Source organism: Plecotus auritus, assembly GCF_963455305.1.
Source record: "Plecotus auritus genome assembly, chromosome: 1".
In the NCBI taxonomy this organism is placed as follows: domain Eukaryota; kingdom Metazoa; phylum Chordata; class Mammalia; order Chiroptera; family Vespertilionidae; genus Plecotus; species Plecotus auritus.
In genome coordinates this window covers 51,393,860-51,414,252 of record NC_137770.1, presented here as the reverse complement: position 1 = coordinate 51,414,252, position 20,393 = coordinate 51,393,860, and the positions used below count along the sequence as shown (strand labels likewise).

Genomic DNA, 20,393 nt, shown 5'->3' with positions numbered 1-20,393 from the left:
GTCAGAATGTAATTTGCTGCTAAACCACCTTACTTAAAAAAAAATATATTGTTGAAAATATTACATATATCCCCTTTTTCCCCCCATTGACCCCTTCTGGCTCGCCCCCACCACCTATTTTTTTTTTTTATAAGAGGAATATTCATCAATAAGCATTAACTCAGCAAGTACAGACTTTAAAGAATGACATCTCACCCGGCCAGCGTGGCTCAGGGTTTGAGCATCGACCTATGAAACAAGAGGTCATGGTTCAATTCCCCAATCAAGGCACATGCCTGGGTTGCAGGCTCGATCCTCAATGTGGGGCACACAGGAGGCAGCCAAACAATGATTCTTTCTCATCATTGATGCTTCTCTCTCTCTCTCTCTCTCCACCCTCCTCTCTGAAATAAATAAAAATGTATTTAAAAAAGAAAAAAGAATGGCATCTCTTCCTAGTGAGTCAAATCTCAGAAATGCAAAAGACTCTCTAAACAACCATGGTCTTAGGTATGGAAACACAGAGATTGATAGGCTGCCTTCTTTCTCTTTATGTCATCAAGATTGATAAAGAAAAGACCTGGTCAACAGCATTAAGTAAAAATGATGACTTAATAAGGTAATGATTCATTCATAAATAAATATTAATAAGTACATACTAATAAACTTGGCTAATTGTTATTGAAATATTTTACATTCTTTTTCATTTGTGAGAAAAGCAATTTTGTAAATGTTTTTAAGTCCTCTATATACTACATTTGGCTAAAAAATTCTCAATACTGTATTTTCTAACTTACAAATATTCTAAAACCAGATAGAAAATTTGGGGGAGCCAATATACTTAAATCAAAGATAAAAGCAAATATTGCCTAAACCTTTTGACCTCAAATCACCGAATAAGATGGACTCCTCTGAACTGTATGTTCAACTTGACAAATGGAGTCACTGCAGTTAGCTACATAGCAAAACCAGCAGAGTGGGTATATAGGTGGCTATTAATGGGCCAACAGTGGTTTGTCCCACAGTCTCTGAGAAACTGAGAGCCCAATAGTGGACTAGACCCTTACAGTTACTAGGCCAGCAGAGTAGTGATTACAGAGGTTGACAGATAAAAAATTCCAACAAGTTATATCTATGATAACTATACTGGCAACTTACTGACTATATATATTTTAAATTTAAATGTTTGATTATGGGAAAGTTAAAATATATATAAAAATAGAACACTATAATGAATCCCATGTACCATCACTGAGTTTCAATAATTAGCCAATCATGTTTCATCTATACCTTCCACCCACCTACTAGTGCCCATATTATTCTGAAACAAGTTCTAGATCATATCATTTCACCTATAAATATTTCAATACTAGTGGCCTGGTGCACAGATTCATGCACATTGAAAGGAAATTAATTAGAAGAAATATTTTAATATCGCTATTCACCCTTTCTCTGTGTCAAAGATGAAAGAAAATTAGTAAAATGTACATGAAAATAATATATAAATTCAATAAACAATAACATAACAACAAAGACATATGAAAACAACAAAAAGATAAAAACAACAAAAACATAATATAAAAAAATCGATAAAAACAATGACTGATAAATTGATTAAACTTATTCTAATATCTCCCTGTATACCACATTAAGAGTAAAAACACTTTCAGAGTGCTTGACTAATTTCCCTTGTGATGAAGTATTTACAACTTTAACGTCACATGCTCTTCGAACTCGAGAGAAAGCAACATATAACTCCATTTCATCAGAGAAATTTAGGGATAGGCAAAATTGACATGTAACACCACATGTGTTACATTCCACCACAACTGTGTTCGATAATTGTATCCTCATTTACCTCATTTTCGCTATGAAGGCAGTTCCTACCACTACTGGTAGTACTTGTCGATGACTGTTCTTCATACATTTTCTGTCGACGACGCCGGCTTCTTTCGGCTTCAGAGGTACGTTGTGCCAATCGTTGTTCTTCAGACATATTCTGTAGACGACGTCGTTTTCTTTCGGCTGCAGAGGTACGTTGTGCCAATCGTTGTTCTTCAGACATATTCTGTCGACGACGCCGGCTTCTTTCGGCTTCCGAAGTACGTTGTGCCAATCGTTGTTCTTCAGACATATTCTGTAGACGACGTCGCTTTCTTTCGGCTGCAGAGGTACGTTGTGCCAATCGTTGTTCTTCAGACATATTCTGTCGACGACGCCGGCTTCTTTCAGCTTCAGAGTTACGTTGTGCCAATCGTTCTTCTTCAGACATATTCTGTAGACGACGTCGCCTTCTTTCGGAGGGAGAAACATATGGTGGCAATTCTTGGTCTTCAGGCATATTATATCGACGACGACGCTTTATTTGGGGATTGTCCTCGACAATTAGTCTGACAAGAGTCCTCTTTGTACCATCGCTGTTCTGTGCTCCACTGTGCTTAACAACAGAAGCATAGAGAGCAATGGGCACTGGAGCTGAGACTGGCTGCTGGCTCTCAGAAACTGTAGTAGTTTCATCCACTGAATTATAATCTTCAACTTCAGAATCCTCAATGACATCACTGATTTTCTGCCATGGCTCCAGCTCCTCCTCCTCACATTCCATAAACAGGTCTGCATCCGCCATGCTCCCGATGTCCGCCATGCTCCAGTGGTCGCTGCTGGTAGTCTGACCTGGAGAAGGCACCGGAGAAGGCGCCAGAGAAGGCGCTGTCGCCTTAAAGGGACCTGCACTCGGAGAAGGGGTGGGAGCAGGGGAGGGGACAGGGGAAGAGGGAACTGTTGAAAGCTCATCTCCCTGAGGGTGCGAGGAAACCTCCCTCGGGCCCTGAGGGTGCGAGGAAACCTCCCTCTGGTTCCAGTGACTTGGGATGGATTTTTTTCCCCAGGGGGGAGGGGTGCCCTGAGGGAGAGGGTGGGAGGACCAAGGAATGTGGCTCCATGTATAGGAGCTCTTGAGAGGTTTCTTGTGGCCCTTTTTATGTGGCTTTTACTTGGTTTAAAATTTTTTGCACATGAAAAAATATTCAATATTATTAGCTACCAGGGAAATGCATATCAAAACCTCAATGAGCTATCACTTCAACCCAGTAAGATAGCTATAATGAAAAATACAAGTATTGGTGAGGATGTGGAGAAATCAGAACTCTCATACACTGCTTTTGAAAATGTGAAATGATGGAGCAGCTGTGGAAAACAGTCTGGCAGTTTCTCAAAGGTTTAATATAGTTACCATATGATCCACTAATTTTACTCCTTAGGTGGAAAACAAATGGGAACATATGACCACACATAAACTTGTACACAAATGTTCATAGCAGCATTATTCATAATATATGAAAAATGGAAACTGCCCAAATGTCTACCAACTGATAAATAAATAGAATGTGGTATACCCACATAATGGAATAGTATAAGGCTATAAAAAGAAATGAAATACTGATACATATTACAACATAGATAAATTCTGAAAATATGTTTTTATTTTATTGATTTTGGAGAGAAAGAGAGAAACACTGATTTGTTGTTCCCCTTATGTATGCATTCATTGGATGATTCTTGTATGTGCCCTGACTGAGATTGAACTCACAAACTTGGTGTATTGGGATGATGCTCTACCCAAACTGAGCTACCTGGTGAGAGCCTTGAAAATATTATTTCATGAGAAAGAAGCCAGTCTTAAAAGACCACAAATTATATAATTCCATTTAAATGAAGCACCCAGAATAGGCAAATCTAGAGATAAAAAGTAGATCAGTGGTTGCCTAGGGATGGGGGAGAGTTTGGGAGAAATGGAGAATGACTGCTATCAGTACAGGGTTTCTCATTGGGATGATGATAATGTTCCAAAATTAATAGTGATTTTGCACAATTCAGTGAATATACTAAAAACTATTAAACTGTACACTTTACATAGGTGAATTGTATAATTTGAATTAAATCTCAATAAAACTGTTATAAAATAACAACAAAAACATCTTCCTTACCTTATGTTTAAATGGTAAACACCGCTGAAGTTTTACTCTTAAGCACAGCCCTGTGGAGAGAAAAAAAAAAAAGCCCCAATTATCCCTTCTTACCAGTTCTTGAAAAAGCATACACCTGTGCTTAGGCATCCTATCTAATAAAGAGGGAATATGCTAATTGACCATCACTCCATCACAAAGATGGTTGCACCCACAGCTGAGGCCAAGTTCCCATAAGGAGCCTTAACAAGCAATCAGCAGGGACCTGAGGCTATGCCCTCCCCCACCTGGCAGGGCTTGACAGGGGACCTCAAGGTGCGATTCCCGTCCTGGTGCTGGGCTAGGGGACCTCAGGCTGCTCCCCCCGCCCCAGCTCCAGGCCATGGGATCTCAGGCCGCACCCCCCACCAGGTGGGGCTTGACAGGGGACTTCAGGCTGCGTCCCCCACCCCAGCACTGGGCCAGAGGACCTGAGGCCGCGCCCCCCTGCCTGGCTGGGCTGGACAGGGGACCTCAGGCCATGCCCCCTACCCAGCGGGGCTTGACAGGGGATCTCAAGGTGCACCCCCAGTGCTGGGTCGGGGGAACTCAGGCCGCGCCCCCGCCCAGTGGGGCTTGATGGGGGACCTGAGGCTGCGCATCCCCGCCTGGCGGGGCTTGACGGGGGACCTCAGGCCATGCCCCCCACCCAGTGGGGCTTGACAGGAGATCTCAGGCCATGTCCCCCACCTGGCAGGGCTTGATGGAGGACCTCAAGGCACGCCCCCGGCCCCGGTCTGGGCTGGGGGACCTCAGGCCACACACCCCGTCCTGGCACCGGGCCTGGGGACCTGAGGCTACGCCCCCGGCCTGGCAGGGCTTGACAAGGGTGGGACTGGCCGGGTCTGGATCTAGCCCAATTGGGGGGGGGGGGGGGCTGGCTGGGTCTGGGTCTCACGCGATTTTGAGGTGCATGTGGGTGGGCGGGGACTTGACTCTGGGTCCCGCAGCGCGCCCCAGACTCTGACAGGAGGAAGGTTTTCATATACATTTTACTAATTTTCTTTCATCTCTGACACTTCTATTATAGAGAAAGAGCAAATAGCAATATTAAATTATTTCTTCTAATTAATCCCCTTTTAATGTGCACAAATTTCACTAGTCTCCATATAATACAGTACCTGAAAACAGCTTTGGCTCAATCCATTGTAGGTCTCCACTGAGCCTCACACCATGCTAGCAACTTTAATATAGATATAGTCTTACGTATTCCTTATGATAATCCAGTAAGTTAAGTATTATCAATTCCACTCCACAAATTATGAAACCAAGGTCACAATGTAACTTGCCCAAGGTCAATGAGCTAATAAAGTGGCAGAGTTGGGACTGGAATCCAAGACTACTGCAAAGCCCAGGACCTTTCTATTATATCAATTTGCCTTTAAACAAAAATCAATTCACTACTTTAAACTCTACTGAATGCCCACAACAGGCCAGGCTACATAAAAATTTAAAAACACGTAAGAGGCACTTAAAAAGGAGCACAAGAAACCTCTCAAAGTTGGAATCCTAGTCTATGCCTACAAGGTACAAAGTTGTTTCCCTAAAACTAGTTCCTCTGAAGTTCAGTTTATCACCCTAATGCCAAGACATGGTTCTATAATTTTTTCCAGTAAATTAAAAATTTTAATTTGTAAATTAAAACTGGGCTTGGAACAGACCCGTAGTGCCAATGTTCCACTTCTCCCCCACCTCAAAATAAGGAATGAAGACCTGGCCAAGTGGCTCAGTTGTTTGGAGCAATGACCTATATACCAAAAAAGTTGTGGTTTCGATTCCCAGTCAGAGCATACAGCTAAGTTGCAAGTTCGATACTCTGTAAACCATAAAGTTATGATACATCATGCTAATTGCTACTTTGGGTCAATATCAGCTAGAAGAATTCAGAATTTTAAAATCCTATAAAATAAAAGGGAAATATGCAAATTGACCCTAACCGCAGAACAACCAGGAATGACCGGTCGCTATGACATGCACTGACCACCAGGGGGCAGACGCTTAATGCAGGAGCTGGCCCCTGGTGGTCAGTGCACTTCTACAGGGGGAGTGTTGCTCAGCCAGAAGCCAGCTCATGGCTGGCCAGTGCAGCGGCGGTGGCGGGAGCCTCTCCCGCCTCCGCGACAGTGCTAAGGATGTCTGACTAATGGCCCAGGGGGAGCGGGCCTAAGCCGTTAATCGGACATCCCCCAAGGGCTCCCGGGCTGCCAGAGAGATATCTGAAGGCCAGCTTAGGCCCAATCCCCCGGGGAGCAGGCCTAAACCTTCAGTCGAATATCCCCTGAGGGGTCCCAGACTGCGAGAGGGCACAGGCCAGGCTGAGGGACCCCCCCCAAGTGCACGAGTTTTCGTGCACCAGGCCTCTAGTGTGTGTGTGTGTGTGTGTGTGTATGTGTATATATATATATATATCCTATCTAATAAAAAGGGAATATGCTAATTAACCATCACTTCGTCACAAAGATGGCTGTACCCACAGCTGAGGCCAAGTTCCCATAAGGAGACTTAATGAGCAATTAGCAGGGACCGGAGGCTACGCCCTCCCCCACCCGTGGGGCTTGACAGGGGCCCTCAAGCCACGCACCCCACCCGGCAGGGCTTGACAGGGGACCTCAAGGTGCGCTTCCCGTCCTGGTGCTGGGCTAGGGAACCTCAGGCTGCTCCCCCCGCCCCAGCGCCAGGCCAGGGGACCTCAGGCCACGCCCCCACCAGGTGGGGCTTGACAGGGGACTTCAGGCTGTGCCCCCCACCCCGGCACCAGGCTGTGGCACCTCAGACCGCACCCCCTGCCTGGTGGGGCTTCACAGGGGAACTCAGGCCGCACCCCTCGACCCAGCACTGGGCCAGAGGACCTGAGGCTGTGTCCCCCTGCCTGGCTGGGCTTGACAGGGGATCTCAGGCAGTGTCCCCCACCTGGCAGGGCTTGATGGAGGACCTCAAGGCACGCCCCCCACCCTGATCTGGGCTGGGGGGACCTCAGGCCACGCCCTCCTTCCTGGCACCGGGCCAGAGGACCTGAGGCTATGCCCCCTGCCCAGCAGGGCTTGACAAGGATGGGACTGGCTGGGTCTGGATCTAGCCCAGTGCAAGTGGGGGGGGGGGGGGGAGCAGGCGGCAGGGTCTGGGTCTCACGCAATTTTGAGGCGCATGTGGGTGGGCGGGGACTTGACTCTGGGTCCCGTGGTGTGCCCCAGACTCTGACAGGAGAAAGGTTTTCATATACATTTTACTAATTTTCTTTCATCTCTGACACTTCTATTATAGAGAAAGGGCAAATAGCAGTATTAAATTATTTCCTCTAATTAATCCCCTTTTAATGTGCATGAATTTCGTGCACTGGGTCACTAGTATATATACATATATAAAACCTTACCAATAAGAGTTGCCAAAGAGCAATGAGGTACTGTTGGCGTGAATCTGATAATAACCAAATAGTCCTCTTCATTTATTTCCTGAACCTCCACACAACTTTCCGTTACCACTTCCAGTTCTTCCAAAGTATTGGGCTTCTCTGGGTCCCGGATAGTTCGAATCAAATCTAAAGAATCATCACAGGCAAGGTATTATGTAAAAACATGAATATTCTAAATATGGATGATTTTGCCAATCTTAATCAAAAAGCACACTCTTCTTTATATTTAAGCAAATACTAGAGCAAGTCCCCATATTTCTGACAGAAATTTCCACTACCACTTTCCTTTTGAGAAAACTGTTTTCTTGGTTATTAGATCATTTCAGTGTCTTGGATTCAACATTGAAGTGAGAATATAAGAATGGGGTAAGTGACCTCGCCAGTTTGGCTCAGTGGATAGAGCATCGGCCTGTGGACTGAAGGGTCCCAGGCTCGATTCTGGCCAAGGGCACATGCCTGGGTTGCGGGCTCAATCCCCAGTGGGGGGCATGCAGGAGACAGCCAATCAATGATTCTCTCTCATCATTGATGTTTCTATCTCTACCTCTTCCTTCCTCTCTGAAATCAATAAAGAAATATTTTTTTTTTTTTTAAAAATGGGAAAGCATTATAGCAACTCAAGAGGAAGAAATAAGTTTAGCTTAGGAGAATGTAACATCAGGACTTGTGGAAGTGGAATCTGAATTAGGCCTTTAAAACGGGTAATATTTCAGCGGCTCTCTCTATGGAGCACGCCAAACCTTTCCCTACCCCTTTCCCCCAGGTACATTTTCCTTACCCCTCTCTCCTAAGCTCTAAGGGCCCATCATTTGCCTCTGTAACTTGTTCCTTGAGCCCACACAGCTCAGCTGACACACTTCTTCCACAGCTCACTTCTTCTACCTCTGTGACTTTCCAAATAAACTTTTTATTGTATCTGACAAAAATAATTTTAAAATAAAAATAAAAATAGGTAACATTTCAATATTCAATATTTAAGGTGAAAGAAAGTAAAGAACCAGAAATTTAGTTTGCCTGGAACGCAGCATACTAGTAAATGAAGAGATGTAAGAGTTTAGGCCAAACCATCAAGGATCTTTTGGGGTTACTACAGACAACAGGATGACTTCAAGAGGCTTTGAACAAGGGAGTGACATGGACAGCATTACACTATCAATTGTACCTCATTCACTAGCTGATAGGCATAGAACTAAAGAGCAGAGTCAGGGATACCAGCTGAAAAAGTTAAGCCTAAAACAGGCATGTAACATTGGTGACAGACAGGAGACAGAGGAAGAATTTCTGTGGCAGAATCAACAGAATTTGACAACAAGTTAAATGTAGAAGGGAAGGAAAGGGAGAAAAGGAACATGACTCCAATTTTTCCTTTAAATCCACCCAATGTTTATTGATTATATATATATATATATATATATATATATATATATATAAATTGGTTGCCTCTCATATGTGGATTGAACCCGAAACCTAGGTATGTGCCCTGACGGAGAATCAAACCTGCAACCATTTTGGTACACGGGAAAATGCTCCAATCAACTGAGCCACCCAGCCAGGGAGGTGACTCATATTTTAAGTGTAAGTGTCTGGGATAACACTGATAGAATAAAACAGCGAACACATAAATAAATTTGGGGGCTGGGGCAAATAGTTTTAATTTTATACATGATTTTGCTTCAAGAGCAAACCAGTGGTACATTCCAGTAAACACATACTTGACATAAGGTTTAAGAGAGAGCATCAGGCTAGAGCGGTTGTTAAGCCTATGAGATTCACAAGAAAGAATGAGTAGAACAGTAGTTTTCAACCTTGGCTGAACAATGGAATCACCAGGAATCCTTTAAAAAAATAAAAACTGATGGAAGAACAAGAGGAGAACCAAGATGGTAGCATAATTAACTGTGGTACTTACTGCCTCCCACAACCACATCAAAATTACAACTAAAGCACTAACTGGTTTGGCTCAGTGGGTAAAGCGTCGGCCTGCGGACTAAAGGGTCCCAGGTTCGATTCCGGTCAAGGGCATGTACCTTGGTTGTGGGCACATCCCCAGTAGGAGGTGTGCAGGAGGCAGCTGATTGATGTTTCTCTCTCATCGATGTTTCTAACTCTCTATCCCTCTCCCTTCTTCTCTGTAAAAAATCAATAAAATATATTTTTTTAAAAATTACAACTAAAATACAGAACAACCATCATTCAGAACTGCCTGAAAGCTGGCTGAATGGAAGCCCTACAACTAGAGAAGTAAAGAAGAAAGCACACAGAGACTGGTAGGAGGGGCAGAAGCAGGGAACGGGCTGGTCCGACACCCACATGTGGCATTTTTTTAATCGGGAGGGATATCTCTGCTGCCTCACATGAGAAGCAAGGGATCCCAGCCCCACACTTGACCTCCTGCCCAAGGCTCCAGAGCTAGAAAGCGAAGTCCCCATAACCTCAGGCTGTAAAAACCAGCAGGGATTGTGACTGAGTGACAACCCACAAGCTGCTAGAGTCCTACACAGTTCCTTTTAAAGGTCTAGCACACAAACTTATATGGTCCCACTTCCTCTGAGCTCCAGTGCTGAGGGGAGCCAGAGACATACAGGGAGGAACTGGATTGCCTGGCATCAGGGCAGGAACTCAGGAGTAGCTTTCTCCCAAATGGGGGTGCTCACAGGGATCATTGTTCCTGTGCTGGGACCTCCACCATCGTAGAGCTGAGCGGCGCCCTATCTGAATTTCCATCAGCCTGGCTCACACTGCTCACTTCACCTTGTTGATTCCCTGAGATTCCGCCCCATTCAATTTGCAGCCCCACCCAAGCTGCTTGTAGTGAATTTTCCATATGGATGGCCTGTCCTGGCTCAGTCTTCAGACTTTGCTAAAATCTCTCAAACAAGCAGCAGCTGGCATCAGTGTGCTCCATACCTATCAATAAGAGACCCAAGACTGTTTGGCCTCAGCTTGGGCATTTCTGGGCCTTACACATGTGGCAGCCATCTCCTGGTCACTCTATGGCTCCTGCCAGGTGGCAGTGAATAACTTTGCATCTCCTGGGAGAACTCAGAGCCAGTGCACCTGGTGGACAGCTTCAGAACATAACAGATTACAATTCTACATAATCACAAGCAATACACTCCAGGGGCAGACTCAGTGAACACCAAAGCCCCACTGAAGCAAGTCCTGCTCCATAGGGGTGTCTCCTGCACAGCAGCTCTTCCACTGTAATTGCAGTTGGTCCTCATAGCCAATTGGCCTGGAGGGCAATTCCTCCCAATGACGCCAATAGCAATCAAGGCTCAACTACAACAAGACTATGCACACAGCCTACACAGGGATACACCTAGAGTGCCCAGCTCTGGTGACTAGGGAGGCTGAGCCACTGATCCCTACAAGACACCTACTACACAAGGCCACTCTACCAATCACAGGAGACATAGCAGTGATACCTAATACATAAAAACAAACACAAGAAAGCAGCCAAAATGCAGAGACAAAGAAACATGTCACAAATGAAAGAAATGGAAGCAAGCAAACTACTGGATACAGAGTGCAAACAATGATTATAAGGTTACTCAAGGATCTTAATGAGAGCTTTAAGGGACTTAATGAGAGCTTCAAAGGACTCAGTGAAACTTTTAAGGATCTTAGCGAGAATTTTAAAGACATGAGAAAGGACCAGTCAGAAATTAGGCATACACTAACTGAAATAAAGAATGATTTACAGGGATTCAATAGTAGAGGAGAGGATTCTGAGAATCAAATCAATGATTTGGAATATGAGGAAGCAAAAAACACCCAAATCAGCAGAGCAAAAAGAAGAAAAAAATTATGAAGATAGTGTAAAGAGCCTCTGGGATAACTTCAAGTATACCAACATTTGCATTATGGGGGTGCCAGAAGGAGAAGAGAGAGAGCAAGACATTGAAAACCTATTTGAAGCCCAGCCAGCATGGCTCAGTGGTTGAGCATGGACCTCTGAACCAGGAGGTCACAGTTCGATTCTGGGTCAGGGCACAAGCCCAGGCTGGGGGCTCAATCCCCAGTATGGGGCGTGCAGGAGGCAGCCAATCAATTATTCTCTTTCATTATTGACTAGAGGTCTGGTGCACGAAATTCGTGCACAGGTAGAGTCTCTAGGCCTGGTAGGCGATCAGGGCCTATCAGGGCCTTGCTTCCCCTGGCTACTGGCTGCTGGCCGGGGCCTTCCTTTCCCCAGCTGCCGGCTGCTGACCGGGGCCTTCTTTCCCCCAGCTGCCGGCTGGGGCCTTCCTTTGTTCTGCACTGCCCCTTAGTGATCAGTGCACATCATAGCGAGCAGTCCAACTCCTGGTTGGTTGAACTCCCAAGGGGACAATTTGCAAATTAGCCTTTTATTACATAGGATTATATAGGATAGTTCTATCCCTCTCTTCCTTCCTCCTCTCTGAAATCAATAAAAATATTTTTAAAAAAGAAAATATATATTTGAAGAAATAATGACAGAAAACTTCCCTACCCGGTGAAATAGACTTACAAGTCCAGGAAGCACAGAGAGTCCCAAACAAGAGGAACCCAAAGAGGTCTATACCAAGACACATAGTAATTAAAATGCCAAGGGTTAAAGACAAAGAGAAAATCATAAAAGCAGCAAGAAAATAGCAGTTGCCTATCTACAGGGGAGCGTCCATATGACTGTCAGCTGATTTCTCAACAGAAACTTTGCAGGCCAGGAGTGGCAAGAAATATTCAAAGCAAGAACCTGCAACTAAGATTACTTTACTCAGCAAAGCTATCATTTAGAATTGAAGGTCAGATAAAGAGCTTCACAGACAAGAAAAAGCTAAAGGAGTTCATCACCACCAAACCAGTATTATATGAAATGTTGAAGGGTATTCTTTAAGAGGAAGAAGAAATTATGAACAATAAAATGGCAATAAATACATATATCAACAATTGAATCTAAAAATCAAAATAAACAAACAAGAAATCTAATGAGCAAATTACACTGATGAATAACGTAGAACCAGAGGCATGGAAACACGGAACAGACTGACAAATCTCAGAGGGAAGCGGGGTAGGGGTGTGGAGAGATTAACTAAAGATCTTATACGCATAAATGTATTTCCTATGGACACAGACAATAGGGTGGTAAAGGCCTGGAGTGGGGTGGGAACTGGGTGGAGCGGGGCAATGGAGGGGAGGAAAGGGGACATTTGTAATACTCTCAACAATAAAGACTAAAAACAAACAACTAATAACTGACCCCTACCACCAGATATTCTGTTTAGTATGGCCCGGGCATTGAGACTTTAAGAAATTCTTCAGGTTATTATACGTAGTCCAGGTTGAGAATCATTAACGTAAGAGACCCAAGGATAGATCTGTGAAAACACCTAATTTAGCATCAGGAGAAAGAAAAACAAGAAGCAGAGAAGGGAAGACAGGGGTGGTTAACATCATCAAATGCTGCAGAAAAATTCAGGTTGACAAAGAGCTAAAACAGGTCTTTGTTTGTCACCCAGGAGATCAACTGTAAGAAAGCAGTTTCAGTAAAGATGAAGGCAGAAGCCAGCTTGCAAAAGGGGAAGTGGGTGGGAACTGAAAGTGTAGTTCTATAACATTGGCAGGGAAGGGAAGGGCAGAAAAGGGACATCGGGTTTAGAAAAAGCTAGAACAATGACAAGGATAAGGGAAACTTGAGTATGTTTTAGAGTCCAAAGAAAAGAATCAAAAAGAGGAAGAGACACTGAAAATTTGAGGGGATGTAGAGAGACTGGTAAAATAAGCAGGAGTGAGACCAAGGATGTGGGAACCTGCATTGGCCTTGGAAGAGAACAGATTTTCTTCTTACTCCGAGGTTGTACAGAAAGACACAGAAAAAAAAAGAATGATAAAGAGAAATGGTGAAATAGAAAGGACAGAAGCAGAGGGAGTTCAGAGAATGGGCTTGATGTTCTCAAGCCTGAGATTTTGTTCTATTATTTACTAGTATGGCACCTCTGCCATCAGAAATACAGCTGGGAAAAACAAATCAATCAAATTTACTTCCTCCATAGCAACTCCTGGGCTTATCACTTGATTAGAAACAGAATTTGAAAATAGAGGCAGGAAAAAGAGTACACAGCTTCTCCTTCACAAGGCTGTGTCATCATGGAGCTCAGGGAAACAAGGTTTTTGAAAGGGATTTTGCTGCCCTTCATCCTAGGCCTTTTTCCTGTAAGGCTCGTTTATACAGGCTGCATTATATTTTTTATATGTTACTTAACCCTGAAATTAAATCTCCCCCTTTATTAAACATCTCCAGTTTTCTAGTGATTTGAGAGATTTGGACTTATTTTTAGAAAGAAAGCAATGTTGTTCTCCTCACATTACTCCCCTGAATAAAATTCTTCTATGGTTCTGGACTGATATTAAAATCTTCATTTATGATATAGATTTTGTCATTAAAGAAATTGTTATACAAAAAAAAAATCATTTATATATAAACCTTCAGTATCCAATTCCAACCTGCTATCCAAAACAATTTTTAACCATACCACTTTTAACCACAAACTCTATCCTATCCACCTATCTGCCATTCCCCAAACATGCCACTTTCTCACCCCCATTCTTTTGCTCTAGTTTCTTCTGTTTAGTATGCCCTCTACCCTCTATATGTCCAGATCCTAATTCTTCAAGGCCCAACTCAAGTGATTCTTTCTCCTTAAAGTCTTTCCAGATCCCAAATCAGAAATGGTATCTCCCAATCAGAAATGGTATCTCTCCTTCCTCTATTTTAATATATTTTATTGATTTTTTTCAGAAAGGAAGGGAGAGGGATAGAGTTAGAAACATCAGTGAGAAACATTGATTCAGCTGCCTCCTGCACACTCCCCACTGGGGATGTGCCCACAACCAAGGTACATGCCCTTGACTGGAATCGAACCTGGGACTCTGCAGCCCACAGGCCAACGTTCTATCCACTGAGCCAAACCAGTTAGGGTTTTCCTCTGAATTTCTGTATCTCTCAGGTCTATGGCCTTCTACTGCATAATATATATATATATTAATATAAATATTTGTCCCCCTCAATGTCAGTTTGAAGCCAAAAATCATCTCTCTTCCAAAGTTGTGTCCCCAGTGCCCTGCTGTCACTAACAACTGTAGATAGAGACCTGACAGGACAAAAAAGTATCCATCAGCTTCCTGGAGGTCATTCCATCCTGTCAATCATCTAGGTAGGTTGATTAGGTCCTGCCTCTGGCAAGAGAATGGTAAACTAGACCAGCTCCAAAGGTTATTTCCATCCCGAGCTTCCTTCTCCTAGCCTATAATCCTTACTATATTATATTTTTATTCTTATGGTTCTTTCTTTACCCTCAGTCAGCAGGAATCTCTGAACGTTAGTTAGATCCACTCTTTTTAGTTTTCAAAAACAATACTAAAAGAATAGTCATAAGGCAATTGTGAAGTGGTGGAAAGTGCACTAAATTTGGAATCAGAAGACATGGGCTTTACCCTTTTTCCTTACTAGCAGTGTGACCTCCAGGTAGTTGTGTAGCCACTCTAAACGTTTGTTTCCTCACCTGTACAATGAAGATGGCCCCAGAGGTTAAAAAGAGAAGTGTGTGTGTGTGTGTGTGTTCTCTTTTTTTGCATTCCAGGTTTGGCTGTGTTAAGTTCGAAAACTGGCTACGAGGAATCTATCTCGTCCTCTTCTCTTGGGGACCTCTCCCTATTGCCTTTGCAGTACAAATAAGTGGCTGTGACCTTGGGCCAGTCCCCAACTTGGCAGTCACACATCAGCGCCCTCAAAGGTAGCAGGAGCGCGTGTCAGGGATAGGAAAGAGGCTCAAGGAGTGCAACCAGGCCAGCTTGCTTCCTAATCAAGCACCCTCGGTGCCAGCTCTGCCACTAGGGCAGGGGGCAGACAAGGGAAATGAAGCGTTGCAGACTTCCAGAATTGGCTTGCCCAGCTTTAGGAAGAGCCCAGGTCCTAGAAAGACCCATACTGCCGCGTGACTTAAAACCCCGAAGAAAATGCTTCCCACGCTCCCCAGAGGATCCGGCAAAAGCCCGAGTCGCCACTCCCAGGCCCCATGTGAGGCCCTCGTTACCCACAGCCTCCACGTATAACACCAAATACTGCCCTAGATAAAATTAATTACCATAAACCTCTAGCGCTTTCTCTTCCATGATCCGGGGCTGCCGGTCAGCTCCCCGCTCAAAGAGGCCCGAGAGCCACAGGACCCTGCTCAGCGTCCAGGAGAGCAGCCCCGACACCCGCTTCATCCTCACGCTCCGCCATCCCTGGCGACTGTCCCACCCGAGCCGCCGTCTTTCAGCGGCCGGCCTCGCGATTTATCAACTTCCTGGTCTTCAAACGGGCCAAGACCAACCTAAAAGTGTCCAGGGGAGCAAGGAATGGGCGGGTCCGGATAGAGTAGCGCGGGGGACCAAGGGAAAGGCGCAAACCACAAGGACCACAAACCCCATCATGCTTTGCTCGGTTTCCGCGAGACTGGAGAGGGGGAAAAAAAAAAATTCCTCGCCGCACGCGAGGCGCATTGCATGCTGGGACGTATGGGCCGTTTTCTTCGGAAGACAGCTGTGTTCTGGGACATGTAGTCTCAGCTGGGGAAGGGAGTAGGCATGTAACTGTCTATTATCCACTACTGATTTCCTCACTCAGCGCCCTCTGTAAACTAAGGATGACTAAAGATGAATCCTGAAGAGGTAGGGGAAAGGAGATCTTGATATCTAGTCCTGGAGGAGCGTGTGCAACGGAGACTCCTACTGTTATTTCTCCAAGGGAAATTTTACTTCTTTAGGCCGGAAGTGAGTTTCCCTGGCTGTGAAACAGGATGTCCTGGGTGTCCAGTGAAGGATGGTTAGATGTGGCTGGGGGACGGGAGGGCGTTTTTTATTTTCTCGTCTCATAGGGATTTAGGCCAGCACAACTACCCACTACAGACTGAATATTTTTGCCAATTGTCTTCAAAGACAACTAAGGAGAGCTTTCCCTGTGTCTAGTGCATCCAATAGCGACCTTGGAGATCACCATCCTAAAAAGGATGTCCTAAGTCCTCTGGCGTTCGTGGCCTTGATGGCTGCGAGTAACAAGGTTGATGTTAGAGTTTTATCCATCCATCCCTCCTATCAAATCGCAAACATTTATTGGGTATTTAATTTGCCAGACTTGGTCTGTAGGCGTCAAGGATTGGACAGGGCCCCTGCATTCCAGCAGCTAACAGATCTATGAGGGAGCCAACCTCTGATGTTGAGGAATTTGCAATTAGAAACAAACTAAACCTTTTGTGAAAGGCGATACCAAGTTTTTTTTATCATCTCTATTGAGAAGAAAGTCAGGATTATCTTGCAGAATTATCCCACAATAAACTATCCCACTTATCTAGCTGATTTAGACCTTAGACCCACCAGACAGCCAGTGAATTGTTTAAGTCCCAAGAAAACTTTATTCAGAGTTTAATAATTTCCCTCTTTCACTTCACATACTCCACAGCAATTGAGAGAATCCTAACTTCCTTGCAACCAGATTTAGGACACTGAGGTTTCATTTCCTCTGTGAGGCCTCCTGACTTCAACAAATAGAATTGATGATCTCTTTTACGGTGCTGGCACAGCAAATTATAGCACTAAACCTGTTGAGTTGTTCATTTACATGCCCTGCAGCGCCTAGTCGGCCAGGAGCTTCTTTATTTCTGTGTCTCAGATGTATAGCACGGTGCCAGGCACACAGTAGATGCTCAATACATATTTCTTGAATTAACTAAATGTTGTCCAAAGAATACATGGCAAGACTTTACTGCAATCTGTTCAGAGACCTGAGTCAAAAGTACTTATTGAAGCTCTATGAGGGCACTATGCCTGGCACGGGTAGGTGGCATGTATAAGTTTTCAGACACCTTTATCCAGACGACATCTCCTTAAGAAGCCTGGCCCCTCCTTTTCTGCCCCTTAGCTCTCTTGGTTTAAGAACTCAGCACTGTGATCCAGGGATCAGATTTGCTGGGCGGGAGCGGTGAGCCAGCCCCGCGCCCGCCCCCAGCGCGTAAGCCCCGCCCCCAATACCTAGGCCCCCGCCCCGGCGCGTTCCGCGGGGGCTGGTAATGGCCATCCCACTCCTCGCTCCGCTGGAACGATTTGCTCGCGGCGCTTTCTCTCTATAAAGTTGTTGTTGCGGCTTCCGCCGCGGGTGGAGGAAGATGGCGTCGGGTGGTGGTGGCTGTAGCGCTTCGGAAAGACTTCCTCCGCCTTTCCCCGGCCTGGAGCCGGAGTCCGAGGGGGCGGCCGGGGGTTCAGAACCCGAGGCTGGGGACAGCGACACTGAGGGGGAGGATATTTTCACAGGCGCGGCGGTGAGTTCGCACCCTTTAGGGCGGCCAGGGGGGCGGGCGGGCGCCCCAAAAGGGACGACAGGCTAAGTGAGGGTCGGGGAGGCTGGGCAGAGTGGGACCGGCGTTGGTGACAGTAGTCGTGGCTTGGGGGCGCTAGATGAACGCCGGGCGTAGAGCGTGGCATCCCGGCCTCTGGACGGACAGTGAAAAGAAGTGAGGGGTGTGGTGGCTTCTCGGTTGAAGTCCCTGACTGCGAGGAGCCGCATTTGGCCCTGCCTTGTAGTGACCCCACGGACTCACGGAGCTGTTTGCTGGTCATTGTCTGCAGGGCTCATTTAATAGGACAAGGGAAGTGCATGGGGCGCAGACTTTCTCTCGCCTACTGCTCCGAGGATGAATAATGTTATCTGAAGTGGCCCAGGATAGTGATCCGCCCACAAATCCTTTTCTTAGCTCAACACTTACCTTTAATTACCAAAGGATCTTTCTGGATCTTGGTTTATTTTATGAGTTAGGTTGACTCCTGATCTCTAGGAAAATTCTGCCAGAGGTCGTTTGAAAAAAGGGGCCTGCCAGATAAATCTCTACATATGCCACAAGCTTTGTCTCTTTTAAAGGGATGTGTTAAAGGCCTAAGTATCTTTGTGGGAGCAAATCTGTAAATGTGAAGAGGAAATGGTGTTTACCATAGTGATATCCAGGTTTCTAATAAGAGTTCAGAATTGGGAAAAACTAATCTTTGTATGTGAAATGTGGAAATCAGTTATCAGTTCTAGTACTAGTGGAGATGTTTTGGACTTTTCTATAAGAATATTGACCCATACCACTTGGTATAGTTCTTACCAGGTTGAAAACATCTTCAGCATTTAGGTCTGCAAATTTATGTATCTGTCCTGGATAATGCTTCTCTTCAGAGTAACTACTCAGTATATGAGTGACTAAGTAATAAAACAGCTTTACATTCTTTATGCAGTATGTGTTTGAAACAGTTGGAGCTTGTCTCATATGTCAGTATGAGGGTTCAGAACAAGTCACCCCAAGATGTGCCTCCGTGGTATGCAGATTTTTTTGAGCTAAAAGCAACTTTAGCCTCTGGCTCAAAAGAAATTTCTGCCCCTTCCTAAAATAACTTGAATTAGGGGCCTTCCCTATAGGCGCAGATTATCAGAGATAACTATCTCTTTAGATTTATGTATAGGGCAGGACAAACCTCTGTTTACTAAGCATCTGCTCTTATCATCCTGCAAAGACCCTTTGAAGCCCCCAAGACACCTTGCCTCATCCCTAGGATGTCTTACATACCCATGTTCGTTTTCTGTCTCTGAACTTTATCTGCATGTGGGGTCTCTGACTCTCTCGTGTATGCAGGGGTTCCTGTACATATTAAATTTGGTTGTTTTCTGTTGCACTATGTCTCATATATATTTGACCAGCCAAAAGAACCTTGAAGGTAGAGGAAAATTTGTTCCTCCCCAATATCAGAAAAAGGTTAAGTTTCTTGGGAATATCTTATATGACAATCATTAGAATTTTCCCCATACTGTGTTCAGGAATTGAGTCCATAATTCCAGCTCAAAAAGCATTTGCTGCCAAGGCCAGTGTGGCTTAGTTGGTTAAAGCTTCATACCATGTACCAAAGGGTCTCAGGTTTGATTCCCATTCAGCGCACATACCCAGGTTGCAAGTTCACATGTACAGCAGCCAATCAATGTGTCTCTCTCACATCAATGTTTCTCTCTCCCCTCTCCCTTCCTCTCTCTCTAGAATCAATGAAAACATATCCTTGGATGAGGATTTCTTTTTTTAATTTAAAAAAAAAAGAAAGCATTTGCTGATGTTAATATAACAGCTCAAACTGTTTAGTGAAGTCTCTTATTCTGAGAAATAACTCTTACTGCTAATTTAGTCTTTCTGTAGCCCATTTGATACATATCTTTAGTCTATTCCTTTAGTAATTCTCCCATACACCATGGTGAATAGCTCCTGGGGTGGTAGATATTTAGACTGATATCTCAAAATAGAAACTCTGGCACTGAAAGTGATTAATCATATAGACAAATGATGACTTTTTTTTAAAAAAAAAAAAAAAGGACCCTGGGAGGGTGAGGAGTTATTTTCTAGAGTTACCTTAAAAAGTTCAAGAGGCTATGATTTGATCTAACCAGATTACTGTACAGATGCATCAATACTTCTCTCTTAAAAGACTAAAAATACTTCGCCTAATTTCCAGCTAAGGGGAAAAGGAGGAGGTTAGAATGGCCTTTTTGTACCACATAAAGCATAATTATATTTCAGATTTTAATTTAGGAAAAATTACTTGCTGAGGAAACTAAAATGCTACTTGTAAGCCATTTTTTGAGCTGCCTTTTCTGCTGTTAATCTTCAGGAAGCCAAGACCCCTATCTGTGAATTTCTACTTAAATAGCCATTTAATACAAATTATATTTCAATACATGCTTTAGTTGTGAGCCAATGTGAAAAGATAGGAGACTGCATTGATTCTGTATCTTAAGGAACAACACTGAAGAAGAAAGTAATTAGAAGCACTGGCTTTGAAGTCTCATTTAAATCCAGGCTCTGTTATTTGCTAGCTTAACCTTGGACAAGGAACTTAATTACTCTGTACAATTCCCTCACCTGTAAAATGTGAATAATAATGGTATTTACCTCCACAATTCTTTATGAAGATTGAATTAGAATATG

At 44.4% G+C, this 20,393-nt stretch overlaps 2 protein-coding genes across 7 annotated transcripts in view; one reads left to right on the top strand and one right to left on the bottom strand.

The window, feature by feature from the left end:
* The window catches only part of CIAO2A (cytosolic iron-sulfur assembly component 2A), a 30,354-nt gene extending 14,590 nt beyond the window's left edge, over positions 1–15,764 (bottom strand). For 2 of the 6 annotated variants that reach the window (XR_013960259.1, XR_013960260.1), the window contains exons 1-4: positions 15,501–15,764; positions 7,354–7,518; positions 3,966–4,015; positions 1,838–2,706 (exon numbers count right to left, since the gene is read on the bottom strand). Coding sequence is in view for 2 of the 6 variants with exons in the window: in XM_080662173.1 (XP_080518299.1) it covers positions 3,966–4,015; positions 7,354–7,518; positions 15,501–15,624 (339 nt within the window). In the remaining 4 variants the exon portion in view is untranslated. The remainder of the gene's footprint in view (positions 1–1,837; positions 2,707–3,965; positions 4,016–7,353; positions 7,519–15,500) is intronic. The other 4 variants (XR_013960261.1, XR_013960262.1, XM_080662173.1 and 1 more) reach the window with 2 other exon arrangements.
* Positions 15,765–17,354: 1,590 nt separating this feature from the next.
* SNX1 (sorting nexin 1) overlaps positions 17,355–20,393 on the top strand; it is a 43,731-nt gene continuing 40,692 nt past the window's right edge. The window contains exon 1 of the mRNA XM_080659652.1: positions 17,355–17,711. Coding sequence (XP_080515778.1) covers positions 17,559–17,711 — 153 coding nt within the window. The 5' untranslated portion in view covers positions 17,355–17,558. The remainder of the gene's footprint in view (positions 17,712–20,393) is intronic.